This window comes from Crocodylus porosus, unplaced genomic scaffold (genome assembly GCF_001723895.1).
Source record: "Crocodylus porosus isolate Cpor-Errol unplaced genomic scaffold, CroPor_comp1, whole genome shotgun sequence".
NCBI classification, from domain to species: domain Eukaryota; kingdom Metazoa; phylum Chordata; order Crocodylia; family Crocodylidae; genus Crocodylus; species Crocodylus porosus.
Window position 1 is genome coordinate 65,188,212 of NW_017728906.1, and position 20,419 is coordinate 65,208,630.

The following is a 20,419-nucleotide window of genomic DNA, read 5'->3' on the forward strand; positions in this document are numbered from 1 at the left end:
GCAGTGGGGATCACCCCTCACCTAGCAGGACACAGTGAGTTGGGGCTTTTTTTATCAAAGTGCAGGAGGAGGGCCGGGTGCTGCAGCCATTGCCGGGGCAGGGACAGTGGGTGGGGGATGGGCCTGGGTGATTCAAAGATTCGGCTGAATTGATTCAGGAAAGTGATTTGAATCACCAAATCCCTGAATTGGCCAAATCCTAAGCGAATACTAGCCGCTTTGCACAGGCCTAATGTTTAACTGCTTGACTGATAGGGATAGACTATTGACCTGAGGTTTTAAGGAGTAATGTTAATTAAATGATTGCTACTTTGTATATAATAAGTGTTTTAAATGGGATTTCTGGTATCTCAATTTCAGCTGAACTCTATTTTAAGTAAGATGAGCACCCTCTACAGTACTGGGACTGTCTGTAAACCTGGAGATCCTTTTAACTGTTTACTGCTAGAGCCAGGTACAGTATTAATTAATAGTGTTTGTACAATGCTCTTTATTGCAGGTTTTAGAAGTGGAACAGAGCACAGAGAAGATTTTTAATAGTGAAAGATGATCTTGCTTCAAATGACCTTGCTTTGGATATCTTTATTTATTGTTATTGTTTCATGTCCAGTACAATTTTGCTGGGACTTTATGTATGTGGAATAATTTAGTGAAATTGCACATATTGCAGAATTCATCAATCCTTCACCTGGCCAATTCAAAGGCCTGTGAACATTTCCTGAGGTCTGTGGTTTGGGAATGCTACAGTGAAGCTGCAGTAAAGCTCTGCACACAAATATTCCCTGAAACAGATGTAATGTAGATGCCTTAGTGCAATACTGGGCGCTCATCAACATATTCATTCTCTTGGGTGCAGAATAAGAACATAAGGACTGTCATTTAGTGTATTAGGCCATAGGTCCATCTTGCCTAGTATCCGGTGTCACATGGTGGCAGAGAGCGGATGCTGAAAGGGAGAGTGAACTGGGTATGACCAGGGTGTTTCCCATCTTCCTCTCCCACTTGCAATCTTAAGCACTGTAGATACTAAAACCTCACCTTAGTATTTTGTATGTTCTGATGGCAGGTTTGGATGTCATTATGGCTAGTGGGACTGATTATTCAGAGAAACTCTGGGCTTGGCAAGGTTGGAGAGCAGACATTGGCAGGAAGATGAGGCCGCTGTATGAAGAATATGTTGAGCTGAAAAATGAAGCTGCAAGAAGTAATAGTAAGTTGCAATTACATTTGTTTTTCCTTTCAGAAATGCAGCGAAGAGGATTTGCTGCAGCCTATTTAAAGTTTTGCACAGTCATTGAACAGGTTATTCTCAAGCAAAATCATGATTCATCACTTTCCACCTAGGGGTGGATAGAATTCTACACAGAGTTTGCACTCCCTCCACACATGTAACTCGTTGCAAAAAGTGCAAGGGGAGTAGATATTCAGGCCAGGAATCAGATCAGACCAGGTACCATACTGAAGAGACTATATTGTTATTTTCTTTAACAATGACACAGCAGCATCTTTTACTACTTAAATCTAAAAAAAAACACAGCTGAATGTGTCCTATGTGCAAACTTCTGAGTCAGTAATTGTGGACTTGGCTTAGTTTTTCAGTTTCCAATGAGCTACACTTTGTATCAGAGGGTGAATGCCCTTCTTCCGTGGTGCTCAACTTTCTGGTATTGAGGGCCAGAAGAGTGGTGCAGGGTCAATCTGTGGGCTAATTCCCACAGGCAGGGGCAGTCTTTAGGTCAGATCCTGCATAGAAGTGGCATGTGTGGTCAGTCTATGAGTTTGATCCAGCATGCTGGATCCAGCCATGTCCTTGGCAAGTGTGCTGGCTTGACTCCATACCCTGAATCCAGCCATGGAGTGACCGCACGCACCGGCACGATCTGGCATGTGGAGCCATGTCATCCAGCCGGCAAGGCTTCCCCTGGTTCTGGAAATGTTGTGGTGAGGAAACTGCTGCTATTACTGCTGACACCACTCCCCTGTTCCCAACCTTTCAGATCTGTGGGGTGGATGATGCTGCCCCACAGGCTAGAAGTTAAACACCACTGGCCTTGTGGAAATTTCTGTCCAGACTGTATCAGTACTGCCTCAGGGGATTGAAACAACTAAATCACCCTCTCCTCGCGTAAGTAAGAATATGGCTTTGTTTTCCAGATTACAATGATTATGGAGATTACTGGAGAGGAAATTATGAAACAGATTTTCCTCCAGAATATAGATTCAATCGTAACCAGCTCATTGATGATGTAGAACGGACATTTGAGCAGGTACAGATTCAGTGCCAAGTCTTGCAGGATAGTTCTTTATTGTGGTGATGTGGGCTGTTTTTGCTTTTTCTACAGGTTTGTTTTTCATGAGGAGAATCAATAGATCCAACATGAGCTGTTGATGCTGAGGGAAAGTGATAACATTCTGGCAAGTCTGGTGGTTTGGGTTTGTGGAGGCACAGACTGCTTTGGCTCATAATAGTTATGGTGAAAAGCAGGGTAGATTTACACCTTATAGCCTGAATCAGATAAGGTGCAAATCTACCCTGTCTTTCTGCCTGACTTCACACTAACATGGCTGATTACTTCTCTCATAATATTATTATTTTCACAATGCTTTCACTTTCACTTGGTGCTTTACATTGGAACAAATATAACATTTCAAGGCTAATCTGGGGCAAGCCCCAAATTTACGTGAACCTGGCCCCTTTCCTAGAATTAGCTTCCGTCCTTGGTCCAACATGCCTCAATTTATTCCAAAGTCTATTTATCCCATTTCCAAGGGGCAACCGTGGGAAGATAGCTAAGCATCAGAACCTATGCTTTCTTGCTACATAAGGGGAAAGATAACCCGGGGTAGATCCAGGGTAGGTGCACTGATGCACTTGTACCCCTCTTTGATTCCTGCTCCACCCAAAGTTTAAAACTGGCTGTTTGGAAGTGGCAGCAGCATTTCTAGGCAGGTAGTGTTGAGGGAGCTACTTGACTTCATGGCTCATTGTAATCTACCTAATCCCTTCTAAGCACTTCATTCCACAGGTGTTAACTCTCTTCTTTTTAATGGTCTTGATGTTCCACCAACCAAGCTATCCTTAGTTCTGAAATTCTGCTATCTGTTTGCTGCTCCTGGTAATGAAGCTCGTATTTCACAGCCCTGCAGATTGTTTTGAAAACATTCCAGGAAGTTCTATTTGTGTGTCCTTCAAACTGAAATGGAATAATATAGCCCTAGGCCCCTCGCATATTAGTAAAGCTTCTAATTTGTTTTTTACTGGAGAAAAATACGTGTTATGATGAAGCACTTCACCATCTGCACTCTCCCTTTTTGACATTCTAAATCCAACCATAGAGATAAGTCAGGTAATTTGGAGTCCTTCTCTTGTATGGAGGTTGCATCTGGCCTCACAGGGCACGTCCCCATGAGTGGGAACATACATTTCCCTGGGAACAAACAGCAGTAGCACAATATGTGCCCCTGCAGCTTGTTCCCAGGAAAAGCCTTTGCATGCATGCTCTGGCACATGGCATGTTGCCCCGGGTGAGGTAGGGGAGGTTGGGGCTAGCACCTGGGCTGGCTCCAGCACCCTTACCTAGGGCCCTGAGGGCCTCTGCAGGCTGCAGCCATGGCAGTCCAGGAACATGGAGTCTTGCTGGCAGCCGGGGTGTGGCTCTGGCTAGACAAGCTCTGGTTTCCAGTGGCATTCACTGCTGCCATGTGCACCGCATTACTATTTTAAGGCATGGGGGTTTTTGACACCAGGATCTCCCAGTGCCAACCTGCCCCCAATGTGGCACCACATACCACACAGCCACACTCATCTGGACATGCCCACAGAGTGTATCTGAGCCATGGGTCTGTAGTGACCTCTGTTAAGTGGCACTATATGGCTACCACATGACTTGTTTTTGAGCAGTATCAGTAGGGTCAGGTACTGGAGTCCCCCCTTTACTGTGGAGGAAAATGAGCGATATGTTCTGGAGTGCACCATCACTTGACCTAATAACAAGGAGTACAGTATCCAAGGTGTATTCACCTGCAACTCTACCAACATCATATACACCATTATCTGTTTACAATTCCCCTCTGCTGTCTACTTTGGACAGACAGGATGATCTCTATGTGTAAGAATGAATGAACACTGATCTGACATCAGCTGCTGCAGAGCGACACAAAAACCTGAGGGAGAACACTTCAGCCTCCCTGGATACTCCATCCCTGACCTCAGCATTGCTGTTCTCAGGCAGAAAAATAAATAAAATCAGTTTGAATGGGGAATTGCAGAACAAGAAATCATCCACAATCTGGACTGTTAAGTATAGTTTAAACAGGGGCTATTGATTCTTATTCTATTATCTGGATTAACTTTTGTAACCCATTTGTTCCTATGGCTTCTTTGTGTGTATGCCTCTCACAGCACTGTCCCTATACCTGTTCCCCCTCACTCTCCGCCTTGCTTTCCTATCTATTGTATTCTAATCATTCACCCTACTTTATACTCTACTTCATGCTATCCTTTTACAGCATCTGAACTTGGGTTTACAAAAGCTTGTGTTCTCTCTCTATATCTTATTTATTTAGTCTATAAAGATGCATACTGACCCTGGCTTCTGACTGATTTCAGACTAACACAGCTGTCTTCCTCTTTTTGAAATATAGTCACTGAACATTGTATTCATGTGCTCAGATTATTTAACAGGTATATTACAATAGCCCCCCCACCCCCCAAGTTGGTTTAAATTTCTAGGCTCTACATTCAGGATGTAGATTTAGATAAATTAATTCCTCTTAGCTATATCTCCTTTCTGTCTTTTCAGATAAAACCTTTATATCAACAACTGCATGCTTACGTGAGATATAAATTGGAACAGGTCTATGGCTCAGATCGCATCAGCAAAACCGGATGTCTTCCTGCCCATTTACTTGGTATGAAAATGCAGCTTTACTATATTAGCTTGTTTTCATAAATGTTTCATAAATATTTATGGGGTGGATGACATAAAGAGCTACATATACAGTAAGACATACAATGTACAGCCTGAGTGCATGTGTAGGAAAATGCTACCACATGCAGTGAAACAAATTTAATAACTACTGATTGTAAACATGATACAGTATACACTAAATTTTTTGTAACTTTTCCTTTTCCATTGAAGGTGACATGTGGGGGAGATTCTGGACAAATTTGTATCCCTTGACAGTTCCCTACCCAGACAAACCAAACATTGATGTAACTCATACAATGGTCAAAAAGGTAAAACTTAAAGTGGGTTGCATTGAAAATTCGGTTTTGCTGTGATTCATGTGGTTCTGTACATGACATTTTTAGATAGCATTTAAAATACATCAAATGTTTCAGCTTTCACCTAGAATACTATGGCTGGCCTGAGGTGAAGTCATGTCCTAGGCATTGAATTATTGTCTGCACATCCTTTCATAGTTTCCTTTATTCTTCCCTTGTGTTTATCTGTATGATTCTCATCTGTTCTACTCTTCCTTGACTCCTCTTACTCTTTCTAGCCTCTTGTACGGTCCAGTCTCAATTTCAAATTGATTCCCCTCTTCTGCATCTGTTCCACAAATTGATATTTTATGAGTATAGAGAGTCCAATAAAATAGAATCCCACCCAACATAGTCTGAACTGAACAGTCATTACCAGGCATCATTCCAGTCAATCCATTTGGATGTTGCCTCTTGTTTTCCTCCTATTTTCCTGTCTTGTCTCCTTACACTGCTAACTCTAAGAACAGGGACTGTTTAGTAAAGTCCTAGTACAATAAGGCTGCATTGGAATTTGTAGCCTGAAATTCTGCAACCTGGTACTCTTATGAGAAGTGAGAGATATGGGCTTGGATCCCATCAGGCTGAGGAGAGCTTATAACCCTGGCCTCCCATTTCTTGGAGGTGCACTCTAATACTAGCCTTGAAGAATTATGTAGTTAGGGGCCTGTCTTGACAAAGGAAGGTAGGCACTCTGGATTCCAAGTGAATGGAGATGCCAGTGTCCAGCCTTGGTAAGACTTTAAGCTTTAAGCTTTGAAGAGGGATGAAGATAAAGAAAAACCTCTGTGTTCAAGCGGTTGCCTATAAACATGCTCAGAGGTGGGGGATCTGGCCCTAAGTGACTTTGCCCAGAAGAAAAGCAGAGCAGAGATAGGAACTGCATCTGCTACATCTCAGGCTTACACCCTAACCACTGAAATCTACTTCCTGTCTTCGTGCTCTAGTGTCTGATGTTAAGCAGCAGGTCATTGCTAATGAAATTTGGAGGAAGGTTTAGACTTTGAAATGTAGTTATGGCCTGATAAATGACTCCTAAGTTGTACTCTTATTTATTTATTATTTTTACTGAGATATGCTGTTTCTTTGAATTCTTGGTTACAGGCCCAATTCTCTTCTCACACTCATGTTGCATCCCCATCTTTGACAAGCTACTCCTGATTTAAAAATTCCCTAGATTACTGACGAGAATAAGTGCTTTCCATCTTATCTTTCTGTTAACATTTTCTATTTTGGACTCTGGGTTATCAACAGAGATCCTAGTTTTCTCTGATTTAAAAAAAATCCCAATGTTTGGTTTAAAAGTGACCCCAAATCCATATTTTTCCATTATTAAAATGAAATGCCACTAATATATAGATATACATGTAGTGGTATTTCATTTTAATCACAGAACAAATGTGGATTTGGGATTACTTTTTTAACCAAAAATTGGGGATTTTTTTAAATCAGAGAAAACAAGGTTATCAGGATGAGTTGTTAGGTTGGCCATTACAGAAAACTAATACCATATTTGAAAACAGTTAGACTTTGATTTGAAGTTGTTGAGAAGTAATACATGTACAGTCCTTTGGGCTGGTTTTTGGCATTGTGGGAATGGACTACCGATAGAGAGATTGGTTAATAGTATAACCAAATTATCACTGTCTGTTTCAGAACTGGGATGCTTCAAAAATATTTAAAGCAGCTGAGAACTTTTTTGTTTCCATTGGCCTGCCTCCAATGACTCCAGGTTTCTGGAACAACTCTATGCTTACTGAGCCTAATGATAGAAAGGTGGTTTGCCATCCTACAGCTTGGGATATGGGAAATAAGGATTACAGGTACTGAAACTACTGTGAATCCTTCTTACAGGTACTCACAGATTGTACACATCTGTATATTCTGCACAGAATCAAACTGTTACTTTAATACTATCATTTTTTCCTTAATTTTATATTTTTAAAAATAAAATTAAAGGTTTAGAGAAGTTCAGGGATTTTAAGTCTGTAATTGCAACCTGTTATGTAGGGATCAGTGGATTACCCTCTTGTATAAATTAGGAGTTTATTTATACTCTTTCAAGTTAAGGAAAGAAACAATTTCTCATAACTTAAAAAAAAATCACAAATGAACAATGAATTTCCTGAGACCTTCTAAGATGTAAGTCAGTGAAAAAATATATCCTTATGGGCATGTCTACATGGTCATTAATGTGCAGTAGTTACTGCATATTTAATTTAGAACTTGTATAATCAAGTACTACATAAATATGCAGTAACTGGAATTTCTGCACAGTAGTACCGACAAATGCCTTTTTAGTGCCACTATTGCACAGTAGCCTAATAATACTGTGCAGTAGCATATTAACACTGCCCATGCTATGACACGCTACTGTGCAGCATTATTAGGCTACTGCACAATTAACGTCTTGTGTAGATGAACCCCATGTGCTTAATTAATTAGTATATAGTAGGAATGTGATTTTTTTATATAATAAGGCCCCTTGGAGGAGATTTTATCTCCCCTTGAAATCAGTTGTAGTTACCCTACAAAGAGAGAATAAGATTAATGGAAGGTTGCAACATATTGGTCAGTGATATGAGTCTGAAAGATTCCTATCTTTCATCTTGCATCAGTGTTATTTGGTGGTGGTAAAGAAAATCTACATTTGAAAGTTGAGATGCACCAATATATCATTCCATACCATATCAGCACCAATAAAAGGCAAATTGATGCTATTGGCAATCAGCTTTTTTTGGTCTATGTGGCTGATAATGTCACCGATAAATGCTGCATGCATGCATGGAGCCACAGTATGCACATGGCCAGGAATGCACCTGAAAGCTTGGAGAACAGAGTCTAGCTGGTAAGTCTGTGGCAGGGCAGAGGGGTTTGGGGAGGCAGATCGAGGTCCCCGTGGTGAGGGAGGGAGTAGTGCTGCAGGAGTCATGGTGCCCCCTGGATTTGTGCATGGTATGAAAGCGGGCTGCCCACTGCAGGCTGGGGCTGGGGGCTGTATCTGGCTTCTCCCAGTGGGATGACTGGGCTGGGGCTGTGCTCAGGGTTGGCATAGGCAGGGGGGTGGTAGTGTCACTGGGGGGGACTATGGGGTGGGCTACAGCCACCCCATATTGCCCCATAGTCCTCCCTTCTAGTGCCACCACTGCCTACCCTGAGCACAGCCGTGACTCAGCCCCCACCCCAGTAAGAGACTGGCATAGCCCCCAGCACTGGCTTGCAGTGGGCAGCCCGCCCTCACCCCAGGCACAAATCTGGGGGACACTATGACTCCCCCATGGGTGCCTGCAGTGGCAGGAGCCGACCCCCCCATTCCTGCCCTCCCATGCTCCCAAACGAGCTGCCTGTGGTATCATCCTGTGCCCCACCCTGCCCCAGCTGGGCAGCACTTCCCTCAACCCCACTCCCTCTTTCACCATGGTGGCCTTGATGTGCCCCCCCCATGCCCCTTTTTCCCCACTGACTTAACTGGATGGATGCTGCTCTCTAAGCTGCCAGGCTGCATTTTGGTAATTGGATCCGTATCAGCCAATATGCCTGGTTAATAATTGGCTATTGGTATTGGCCAAAAAAATCTTTATTGGTGCACCCCTATTTGAAGGAATAATATTTTTTTTCTGCTGGGTTTTAATTAAATGTAAATGTAAATGTAGAAGGCTGTTCAAAGGGTTGGAACATCAAAAATAGCTGATATATTTCATGTACAGTAACCAGTGTTTGTTAGTCCTCATAGTATATACAATAATATTATTGTATTGTTTAAACTTGGCAATGGATGTTCAGCTCAGTAGGCAGTTATTTACAAGCCAAGTTTTGGAGCAAGTTTAGTCACTTTTTACATCACCATGTATGACGCGGTCAGCAATATTCTTTTTGTCTCTGCAGAATTTAATAGCAACTGAAGGTATTGTGATTAAACTGTCTTCCAAATCACCTTTGGAGAGTTATCAGAAACAGGACAGGCCAAAAGGTGAATGCTTTGGAAAACCATGAGCACGCCAAACCCTACAGGGTTCATAACAGAGTTACTGAGGTTGTTTTGCAACTGAAATGGCAGCATCCAGTTCTTCAGAATTGAACTGAAATTTCATAGCTGCATGACATAGCTTCTTTTTAATTGCAAACACTTTTTGTTGAAATACAGGATCAAGATGTGCACCAAAGTGACTATGGATGACTTCCTGACAGCACATCATGAGATGGGGCATATTGTATATGACATGGCATACTCCAACCTTGATTTCCTCCTAAGAAATGGTGCTAATGAAGGATTCCATGAAGCAGTAGGAGAGATCATGTCACTTTCTGCAGCTACTCCAGAGCATTTGAAATCTATTGGCCTTCTAGAACCTACTTTTCAGGAAGACAGTGGTAAAACATTAAAACACACTCATGTTGTATTTTCTAGCAAAATGGGAAAATGACCTGCATGTTTTTGAAAATTCCATTACGTACAGTAATCTTATTCATTACTCATTGTAGCAGGGTACTAATATGTGACTGCTCCTTTAAGGGCAGAAGCTGCCTGGCTGGAGGGCCCTGCAGGAAAAACGGAGCTCCACAGCTTCAGGTTGCTTGAACAACAGCCAAATGGGATAATTGGCCAGCACCTGCAGATGGTCAGATGACCGGAAGGAAGTAGGACTGGGGATATATAAACTTAGGCTGGAGCTAGCAGTTTCACTCTCTCTCTCTCTGGAGACTGCTAAGGGAAGGAACACAGCCTTCAACAGCTACCTAGAGACCTTTGGTCACCTGCTTTGCTGCTTAGAAGGACTAAGGCTCTAGGAGCCTATAAGGTAGCCAGGACTAGGAGACACTATTCTAGGGCGGGAATTTTGTTTTCTTAAGGGGGCAGAACATAGTCTTTATTATCAATGTTATGTTATAGCCCAGGGGGCTTATGGTTGTGTTGCTGTATGTACTGGTGGACCGGGATGAGGCTATAAAGGGAGGTTTGGAGGCCTCATTAGTGCTCAGAGAAAGGGGCATACAAACTGGGAAGAGCCCAGCAAGGTGCTCAGAGAGCCGAGCACCAGAGAGCCACCCAAGAAAGGGGTGCAGAGAGCCCAGCACCAGTTAGGCACTAGAGAGAAGGGAGCAGAGAATCCCATGACAGAAAGGAGCCAGAGAAAGGGACCCAGAGAGCCTGGAACCAGAGGGTTGCATAGAGGAGATGTTAGTAGTATGACACCTGCAAGGTTTGGGACATGATAAGGGGAGGTTGGAGTTATGTAGTACACCCTGGGCACTAAGAGGGCAGCATCTCACCTAGAACTATCTATTTATTTTCATTACAACAAGGCATGGCAGGAAAGGTAGGTGGATGGACTGCCTGGGACAGGTGGGTGGGCTGACATAGAGATCAGCCTTGGGATGGCCCCTGTCACACTCATGTCTTCATGACAGTTATGCTTTGCTCTTTTTTAGATACTGACATCAACTTCCTACTCAAACAAGCCCTCACAATTGTTGGAACAATGCCTTTTACTTACATGCTAGAGAAGTGGAGATGGATGGTATTTTGTGGTGACATTCCAAAAGAGGAGTGGATGAAGAAGTGGTGGGACATGAAGTATGTAGGGGGAACAGGAAGATGGACTTCTGAGAGAGGTTGGGAGGATGGCCCAGGGATTGACATTACCCTGGTTAAGTTCACTTTACTGAACATACTTCAGGCTGCCATGATTGGGTCCTAACAAGCAGGACCTGGGTTATTCCCTAAGTCTTCAGCTACCCTCTCTAACTCTCAACTCTTTGGCAGATTTTCTGCCCCAAATCATCACAGGGATAATTCAGCTTTCATTTTTCAGGAGTACCCAAGGAGTCAGGGAAGTAGATGGGAATCCCAAGTTACTTAGCAAAACTAATCAGATGTGTTAAAGTGGCACTGAAATGCTGTCTACCTGAAGATAAGGGTTTTGGTACTCCTGATGCTGGGTGGACTAAATGTCTCCCTGGAATGAGGTAATTCATTTCGGAGATCTTGCTGTGCTGAAGCGGGTCTTGTCTTTATGGTGCAGTTCAGGATATGTTTCTCAGAATGAGCTCTATACACAGAACAACAGCAGTTTAGGAGCCTCATTTAGTTCATTTGTAATTTCTGTTTGGAAGGTAAAAAAGGATATGAACAGTGATTACTTGCAAATATATTTTGTCTTGTGAATGACTAATAGAAACCTCTTTATTTCCCCATTCCAGAAAAGAAATAGTTGGTGTGGTTGAACCAGTGCCTCATGATGAAACATACTGTGACCCTGCAGCCCTGTTCCATGTGGCCAATGATTACTCTTTCATAAGGTACTGACTTATATTACATTTGTAACTTACATTGTGGGATATACAACAAGCACCTGGTGACTAAAGCATCTGGGTTAAATTCTTAGGGTCAAAGTCTTCTTTCATTTAGAACCTGACCTAAAGCCTGCTGAAGTCAACAGGAGTCTTTCCATTGTAGGATCAGGCCCACAGACCAGTGTCTATTCATAAAGCTGTTCATAAGGCCATTCATAAGGCTGTGTTCTTATGCAGGACAAAGTGGCCTGGAAAATGCTAGCTGAGATCTCTGGCTTCACAGGGGAACTCTTCCCAGCGTGAAACCAGTAAAAATAGGTCTCTGTGACTTCCTGCGGCAATTAATCCCCTCCCAGCCCTAGCACAGGTACAGTTGTGGTTGGTTCCCTGGGACCCCCCATCCACTGGTGGGAGTGGAGAATGAAAGCCATTGTGACCTCAGATTGTATAATCAGAAACAGATTTTGGCTTTTCTGCTGCACTGGATTTTGGCACTTTGGGTTACCATGAAGGACCACAACAGTCTACCTTTAGGGTAACTTACTTACATGTTAGAGAGGTGGAGATGGATGAGAGAGAACATTCTAAACACACTTTGAGCCCCAAGGACATCTTTACATGTGCTCCGGGGTAAAGGAGGGGGCACTTTAATTAGAGCAGCTCTTAGGAGCCACTCTAATTAAAGCTCCTGCAACACTTTGTGTATTCAGCGTCCCACTCTTCAAAATGGTGGTGGCGTGGTTGAACTAAAGCTCCTTCTACTAATTACCATGCATCAGAGAAAGTGTCAGGTGTGTGTATAGGTGCCCCAAGAGTCTAGTTATGCACACCACTTAAGACCAGCTTAAATTTTGAGAATGTTTCAAAAGCATCACAGGAAAATCAAATACTGTTTTGAGCCAGTCCTCCATGAACCCACTCAATATTATGTGTAGGCACAGAGTTTTCCAAGCCTAGTGTCTAGTCAGATCTCCAGGCATCCCAAACTGTACTGCTCCTCACCTTTTCCCTCCAGTACATTCAGGGCAAAGTGTTGCTCTGGAATGCACCCAGAACTCTATGGTTCAAACCTCTGCTCCCAGCTTCTCCCCAAACCAGGGTGGGCAGACTGTGCTGTGGTAGCAGAAGTAAGGATTGTTTTTAAGTGTCCCCTGCGACTGGGGGTCACATCAGCTGAAAGTTCCTGACTGTGCTCACCCAGCACTGGGGGTTGATGAAGTGCTCTGGGATTAGGCTTTCCCTGCACTGAAAATACAGCATGATAGGATCTAACACACAAGTGGGAATGTGGTGGCTGTTTCTTTGCCAAATGCTTAATGGAACGTGTTGTTTCTGTTCCTTTGTCTTCCTTTAGATATTACACAAGGACCATTTATCAGTTCCAGTTTCAGGAGGCACTCTGCAAAGCTGCTAAACATACAGGTCCTCTTTATAAATGTGACATTACCAATTCCACGGCAGCTGGTGACAAATTGCGGTAAAAAGCTACACAATTTGCTGTATAAAAGAAATTATAATAGGCCTAAGTCCTATGCATCCCTGCTAATGTTACTAAAGACCATGGAGTTATCGCAAGGATGACAGGTCCTTTTCTGAGTCTGATTACATTAGGTTATATTAGCGGAGGATCTGACCTTTAGGAGCTTAGTTTTCACTTAATGAGAAGGGAATGTATTTGCCTTAATAAGAGTGGGGAAAAAATCAGAAGAGGAAAGGCATACTTCCAGACCAGATCCTGGTAAAATAATTTGCAGATAGATGGAATATAGCAGCATTTTCCCCTCTTTTCATACACAGGAGCATGCTTTCCTTGGGGAGATCACAACCATGGACCCAGGCATTAGAAGGTGTGACGGGAGAAAAGACAATGAATGCAACACCCTTGCTCCACTACTTTGAGCCCTTATATCAGTGGCTGCAAAAGAATAACACCAACAGGCGCATTGGCTGGAATACAACCTGGACACCATGTATGTACCTCTTTAATATATACAGTCCAGGAAATACCATGATACTCTTCTCCTATTTTGTGAAGGTTCCTGGAGTTGGGAGTAGAGGGTAAAGATTAGAGTTTTCATTGAATAGCAAGGAAGTCAGTATGTGCAGAGTCTGTGGGCACATCCACACAAGATGCTTAATGCACAGTAGGCTAATTGTACTATGCATTGGCGTGTCACGGCAGAAGCCGTGCTAATGCACTAATGCACAGTAGAATTAGTCTATTGCTCATTAAACATCATGAAAAGACCATGCGCTGGTGCCACTGCACACTAGTGCCAATTACTGCACAATTAGTGAGTATCTCACAGTAGAGGTACTAAACTTAATGTGCAGTAACAGTGGCACATTAATGCATGTATAGATGTGCCATGTGTTACTGTCAACTACTATGATTGACATGGGTAGGTCTAGGATTTAGTAACGGGGGGGTGGCATATGTGGCATGGACCATATGGGGGTAAAGACAAAGTGTAGCTGGAGTCCCCAGACTGGTGGGGGACACTGGGAAGGTGGGCAGGGAACAGGCTTATGAAGAGAGAGGACTTGCCCACTGCTGCTGTTGCCATGGCTGCTGTCCCCAGAAGTATGGGGACAACTCCAGAGCTGTTCCTGCCCTGTTACAACCAAGGGCTGTGCAGAACAGCTGCATGGGAAGCTGGACTCATCCAGGGACAGTCAGGGTGACAGGCAGGTTCCTCCTTCCAGCCCCCTTTCCCTGCTTGCTCCCCAGGAGTCCCTTGCTGGTTAGGAAGCAAGCCCTGGAAGGAGGAACCTGCACACTGCTGCTGCTTTCCCTGGCCAAGCCCAGCAGCCCATATAGTTGTTTCCTGCAGCATGTGGTGGGAGTGGCTCATGAGCAGCTCTGAGGCACTAAGGCACTGGGAACAGCCAGCTGGGGACAGCAGTGATTGGGGGCAGGTTCCTCTTTCCAATGCCTTCCCCAACCAGTGGGGGTTATAAAGGATGGCAGACAGCAAGTGCAGAAAGAGGAAAGTCACCTGCTGCAGCCACTGTCCCCAGCTGAGCTCCCTACATAGCTATTCCACACAGGTGGAGCAGGATAGGAGTGGCTTGGGGGTTTCTCCTGCACCCTGGTCAGCCAGGGACAGTGGTAGTAGAAGGAGGGGTGCAGCTGTACTGCTGCACTGCCCTTGGATCCACCCTGATCAATGCTTGGTATGATTCCAAGAAATAGAACTATTGACCTTGGTAATGAATATATTGACAGAGGGGCAACTTTTAAAGATATTCCTTTTTAAATTGGCTGCCTCCAAAACTCAGTATGCATAAAAAGAGAGAGGGACAAATTATTGTTTGAGGCTGCAAGGTTTTGCAAGTGCAGTTAATCTGGGCCCAGAAAGGACTGAGCTAGCTCTCTGCCATGCTTTCTGCCCTAGCTGGAGGTAATTGGGCACTGGCTGAGTCATCCATAGGGCTCTCAGGAAGAAGGCCCGAGGCCCATTGGCCTAGATCACTTCAGACCCAACAGCAGAGAGCTGTTTGAGCAAGCAGCTCGCAGGGCTGTTTCTCTTGGTCTTCTGGATCTCTGCTAACCTGCTTGCTCCTTCCTAGATCTTGACTGAATCTTGCCTAGTTTAATCACAAGAGAAGGCTGAGAGGGGATCTGGTGGCCATCTATAAACTGGGCAAGGGAGACCAGCAGGTAATGGGAGAGTGCCTGTTCCCCTGAGCACTACTGGGAGTAACAAGGAATAACGGCCATAAGTTTACAGAGAGTAGATTCAGGCTAGACATCAGGAGGCACTACTTCACAGTCAGGGTAGCTCGGATCTGGAACCAACTTCCAAGGGAAGTGGTGCTCGCTCCTACCCTAGGGGTCTTTAAAAGGAGGCTGGACAGACATCTAGCCGGGGTTGTTTGACCCCAGTACTCTTTCCTGCCCATGGCAGGGGCCGGACTTGATGGTCTGCTCAGGTCCCTTCTGACCCTACCAACTATGAAACTATGAATCCTTTACCTTGATCCTTGCCTAAAATCCTGCCTGCATCTTTGTCTAGCCTGAACCTGTGCAAACCAGCTTGGAATGCTAAGTGCCATTTCCTCTCTTCTCTCCTTTGCTGGCCATGTTAAAAAAAGGTGAATCAAGAAAGAGTTGTAGGAACTGCAAGATACTTTATTCAATGCGCTGGAATCCTACCCAAAGCTGTCAGTCTAATGCTGAACTACTAAGCCACACGACCAAGGCTGCAGTCAGTATGCAGCACAGCCTAGGGGCCGAGAACAGAGTTGTGTCTACCACTATTTTGTGAGAGAGTAAAATGTATTGATAAAAGCCCATCACTTCAACACTAATGATACCAGGGAGCAGCTTTATGGTATTGACTTTGGAAGTCTGACGCAATGCTCGTTTCTTTTAAAAACAGATGCTGCCAATTCAATCAAAGTACGGATCAGTCTGAAATCAGCACTCGGAGACAAGGCAGTAAGTACTTAGGTACATCATTCTGGATGGGGTCTTCTGGAATAGACTCAGACCAATATATTACTGTGGTGTTTTAATTTCCTGCTTTGTTTTAACAGTCATAGGGCAATCTGGTAGTATCAAATTACATCTTATATAGTAGGCACTGGAGACCCTTTGGAAAATTCATATATCAAGGGCCAGATAATATTCTACCTATTAAGAACATAAGTAGACTTAGGCAACTCAATGCAATTGCATTTCAGCCTACTAAATCCTCTGAGAAACAGTTCATGCAAAGTGGGTGTGCTCACCTCCTGCTTGCTGCTTCCTGTGAGTCTAAAGTCCAAGGTGAGGCTGTGTCATGAAAGTCAGCATGTTTATGTTCATTCAGAGACCTGAGCAAGGTGCAGTAGTTGGCACCTAAGTGCATTTAGGCACCTACCAGGTCCTAGGTCACTTTTGCTTCTAGCTTTTGTCTCACTATTTGCTGTAACCTTTCCAGGTTCACATAAGCTCTGCTGTCCTCATTCCCTCCTTTGTCTGCACTCCTATCCATGCGCTCAAATATCTTTTCTGTGTTTGATATGGGATTTAGAAGCAGTGAAACAAAGGAAGGCATCTCCCTTAATAAGCATTGACTACTGACTACTTTGGCCCACCTACTTAAGCATCTTTGTCTAATGCTGTATAATGTCTTTAAAAACAAATACTTCTTTCTCATTAAAGCTAGCTTTTGTTTTTGGCGATGGGATCACATTAGGCAGATGCTTGTTGCCTATTAGACTCAAACAACAGTGGTTAGAATTCAGACCTAGGTGTAGGAAGCCATTGGTTGGTACAAATGTGGGCTTATTTATCACACAAACAGATACTACAAGTTCTATCACTCTTGCATGTAAAGTCTGGTAATTATTTTTATTGCTATCTAGCCTGATGACTTGAGGTAGATACATTTCAAAACTGATAACAGTAACATGGAATGACTCTTGAGGAAGCAATCAAAACTCATGGCAGAGGTGATATTTTTTTATTAGACCAGCTAGAAACGGTGTACCCAAAAGCTGGTCTAAAATCTCCCCCAGCATATGGTTGGTCCAATAAAAGATATCACCCATAAAAACCTTGTCTCCATATTACAACACATTTATTAGTCATTATAGTTAATGTTTACCTTAATTCCTTTTTATGCCTGGCTTTTTTGCCAACCTGTTCTTTTTGTTGTGCAATTGAGCAGCTATAATACAATCTTATTTAGAGTACTTAATTTGAATTACTGTATGTTAAATATGTTCCCAAGCTCCAAGGAGGGAAGCATGGGACTTTTCTTTTTCCCTTCAAACCAGTCCCTGCTTTACCAAATTACAAGCTGTTTCCATTAGGTAACTCCCTGCCTTCCCGTAAATTCTATCCAGGTGATGCTCACAAGAAACTGAGTTTGGCAAGGGCTCCTTGCTTTAGCAAGCAAGTCAGGAAGATTCCTACATAGGAATCCCTGACGTTCACGAGACAGATTCAGCTCTAGCACTGACTGCTCCGTTGTGCCCAGCCAATGCACCAGCAATCCTAAACCTAATTTAACTGTGAGTTTAAGATGGCTTTAGAGCTGTTTTACACCACTAGAGTAGCATAAAATACTGTGCACCAGGGAATTTCTCTCCTCATAGCTTCTGCTTGGCTTCAGTTAAGAATGCAAAGGATCAGGGGCCCCTTTGATTCAGCAGTGAAATGCTGGATATTTGGTGAATGAGGGGACATGTTCACAAAAAAATAAAATAAAATTGGAAATGGTCCAAATTACACAACAGACCCCTTGTGTTTATTGCATATAATGGTGACAGCTCTAAGATAAAGGCTCTTGTAACAAGTAATGCTGTGCATATTATGTAACGTTGGCACAGGAGTTTCTATGGGCCTAATCCTGCATTCATTGAAATCATTGACAAAGCTCTCATTTATTTCAATGAGTGTAGGTACAGCCCTGAGGCTAATGCCTGGGGTAAGCTTCTAAGCACCTAACTGTGTACTAGCTGCACCAGCTTGGATAGCTAAGTGTAACTCGACTGGAGTCAATAGAGGTACATCGATTTCCAGCTAAGGTCTAGCCTCATGTTTCTAGAAATCTAAACAGTCTTAGCTTGAGCATTACAAGATAGAGAAAAACTGCTCCTTTGCTCCTGCCTGCTGAATGTATTCTAAACAGAACAGTGTTTATATTGAAGAGTTAAAGAGACTGGTGAATGTAAAACCTGAGGCAGGATCAGGCTTTTCCTTCCAGTTGTATAAATACCATTACATTAACTGCGATGCAGTGGACTTTGGAAGAGTATCCATTTGCTTCAGTGTTATATTAAATAAGCAGAGTTGGGCAATAGAGCAGATATAACTTGGATCAACTGGTCACATCCCTCATCAGACAGTACTGGCTTAGGACATACCTCCAACTACAGTGTAGGTATATGTATGTTATAGCTGGATCTTTAAACTGGCTTGCTGAGGTCATAGTAGCATAAATGTCATCTGTTCAGTAAATAGCCAAGGTCCCTTGTCAGATTGTAATGCTATACCTCCACTATTGGGGCACAAGATAACTAGTTAAAGCTAGGTCAGTCATGTCTACACATGCTGAAATCAGAGGGTTGATTGCAGTGTGGAATACCACTGGTCGCAAATCAGGTTAATCAAATAAAAACACCTGCAGCTTTGCTTCAGATGCGATTTTAGGAATAAACATGATTTACAAGACTAACCTGTCCAGCCCCTTTTAGCTTCAGTAATTTCTATTTGGTTGAAGAAAAAATATGTCATAGTTTATTTCATATGAGGATCTGTCTCATATTTTTTATTATCTACCCCTTTAAAAATAGTCACTAAAAATACTCTCTCTGGGTGCATCCAGACAAGAGCGCATGTGTGGTATGTGGCATCTCAGAACTGTCTGCAGTGCCACAAACCACACACACTGCACATGCAGGCATTTGTTATTTTCTGTGTGGTAATTTTTTTGAACACTTGTGAAAAAAAAACCACATGTGAAAGAGCAGGATGCTGCACATGGCGACAGCATGTGCTGCCTGAAACCAGGGCCTGGCTGGCCAGTTGCATGGTCCAGCTGCCAGCCATGCTCTCTGTGCTGGATTGCCATCACTGGAGCCCCAAGAGGCCCCCAGAATCCCAGGTAAGGCTGTGGGGGCTAGCCCAGATACTGACCCCAGCCTCCACTACCCCACCTGGGGCAACTTGCCATGTACCAGAGTGTGTGTACATGGGCGCTCCCTGGGGACAAGTAGCAGAGGCACAACTATGTGCCACTGGTGTTTGTCTCCAGGGAAATGCATATGCATGCTTGTTTGGATGTGCCCTCTGTATCTAATGTGGGAGTATGCCATAAGAAGCTAAAAACATGGGCTGAGATTTTGATATGACCCTTAGTTTGTGGGGATTTAAGTATATTTTAATATTAACATTATTTCGGGGATTAAAGGCCAAATTGACATCTTCTCTCAAGAAGACAGTAGCACATGAAATCTTTGTTTGACTACATGGTATAATAATATACACAGTTTCCTGAGGGGCCATTTCTGTTTGAAAGGGAAGCAGAGTTTCTAAATAGCTAACCTGCAGTAGGCCCAGTTCCTGATTACCTGAGACAGAGCAGTTGGTTATTGGTTACTGAAGCTCCAATCAGAAGTTTAAATCACTTGAGCAATAAGTTCCCTCCACTCCACTTTTCTCAAATATAATAATTTTGTTTAAAAGGGCACTTATCTGAGACCTACACAGGCAATTAAACCACATGATAGTTACAATGCTGTATATACAAAACACATTTTTAAAAAGCCAGAGGAAGTGCTAATCCCCAAAAGCACCAGTTGCGGAATCAAACTCAATGGGTGTATCCAGATGAGCCTGCATGTGTCTCTTGCAGTGTCTCAAACCCCGTGCAGGAATGGGAAAAAGTTCCCTGACCCCTGGCTATCTAGGGGTAAAAAAAACCAGAGTGAAATAAAACCTGAGGCAACTGGAGGCTGGGTTCTCCACAGAGACACTCTGGTAGCAGCCAGAGTGTCTCTGTGGCTGGCCCGTGACCTGGTGCTGAAGCACACTGCGTGCCAGCTGCAGGGAGCTGGACCTGGCATCCAGTGCTGGTAAGTAGGGGGTAGGGGACCATGAGGGAATCCGTGCTGGCCCCACCTGCTCCCCCAGCCCCCCCGATGCCTGCCAGCAGGCCCAGCCCCACTCACCCCAGTCCCGCTGATGGCTACCTCACCTGGTCCCACCCCCTGCCTGCCCTCCGAGCCCTTCCATCACTGCCCTGCCCGGCCCCATCCCCCGAACCTCACCCCCATCACTGTCCCCCCCAAACTAGCATCCCCACAACCAAAAAACAAACAAACAACAAACCTGGCACTCACTGGCACTATCAGCTGCCTGTC

The 20,419-nt window shown here is 43.8% G+C and overlaps 1 protein-coding gene across 2 annotated transcripts in view; it reads left to right on the forward strand.

Moving 5' to 3' along the window:
• Window positions 1–20,419, forward strand: part of ACE2 (angiotensin I converting enzyme 2) — a 34,263-nt gene that overhangs the window by 7,371 nt on the left and 6,473 nt on the right. For both annotated transcript variants that reach the window (XM_019529281.1, XM_019529282.1), the window contains exons 3-14: window positions 361–454; window positions 1,067–1,210; window positions 2,155–2,267; window positions 4,803–4,911; window positions 5,142–5,239; window positions 6,923–7,089; window positions 9,411–9,637; window positions 10,697–10,841; window positions 11,468–11,566; window positions 12,915–13,037; window positions 13,358–13,530; window positions 15,946–16,004. In XM_019529281.1, coding sequence (XP_019384826.1) covers window positions 361–454; window positions 1,067–1,210; window positions 2,155–2,267; window positions 4,803–4,911; window positions 5,142–5,239; window positions 6,923–7,089; window positions 9,411–9,637; window positions 10,697–10,841; window positions 11,468–11,566; window positions 12,915–13,037; window positions 13,358–13,530; window positions 15,946–16,004 — 1,551 coding nt within the window. The remainder of the gene's footprint in view (window positions 1–360; window positions 455–1,066; window positions 1,211–2,154; window positions 2,268–4,802; window positions 4,912–5,141; window positions 5,240–6,922; window positions 7,090–9,410; window positions 9,638–10,696; window positions 10,842–11,467; window positions 11,567–12,914; window positions 13,038–13,357; window positions 13,531–15,945; window positions 16,005–20,419) is intronic.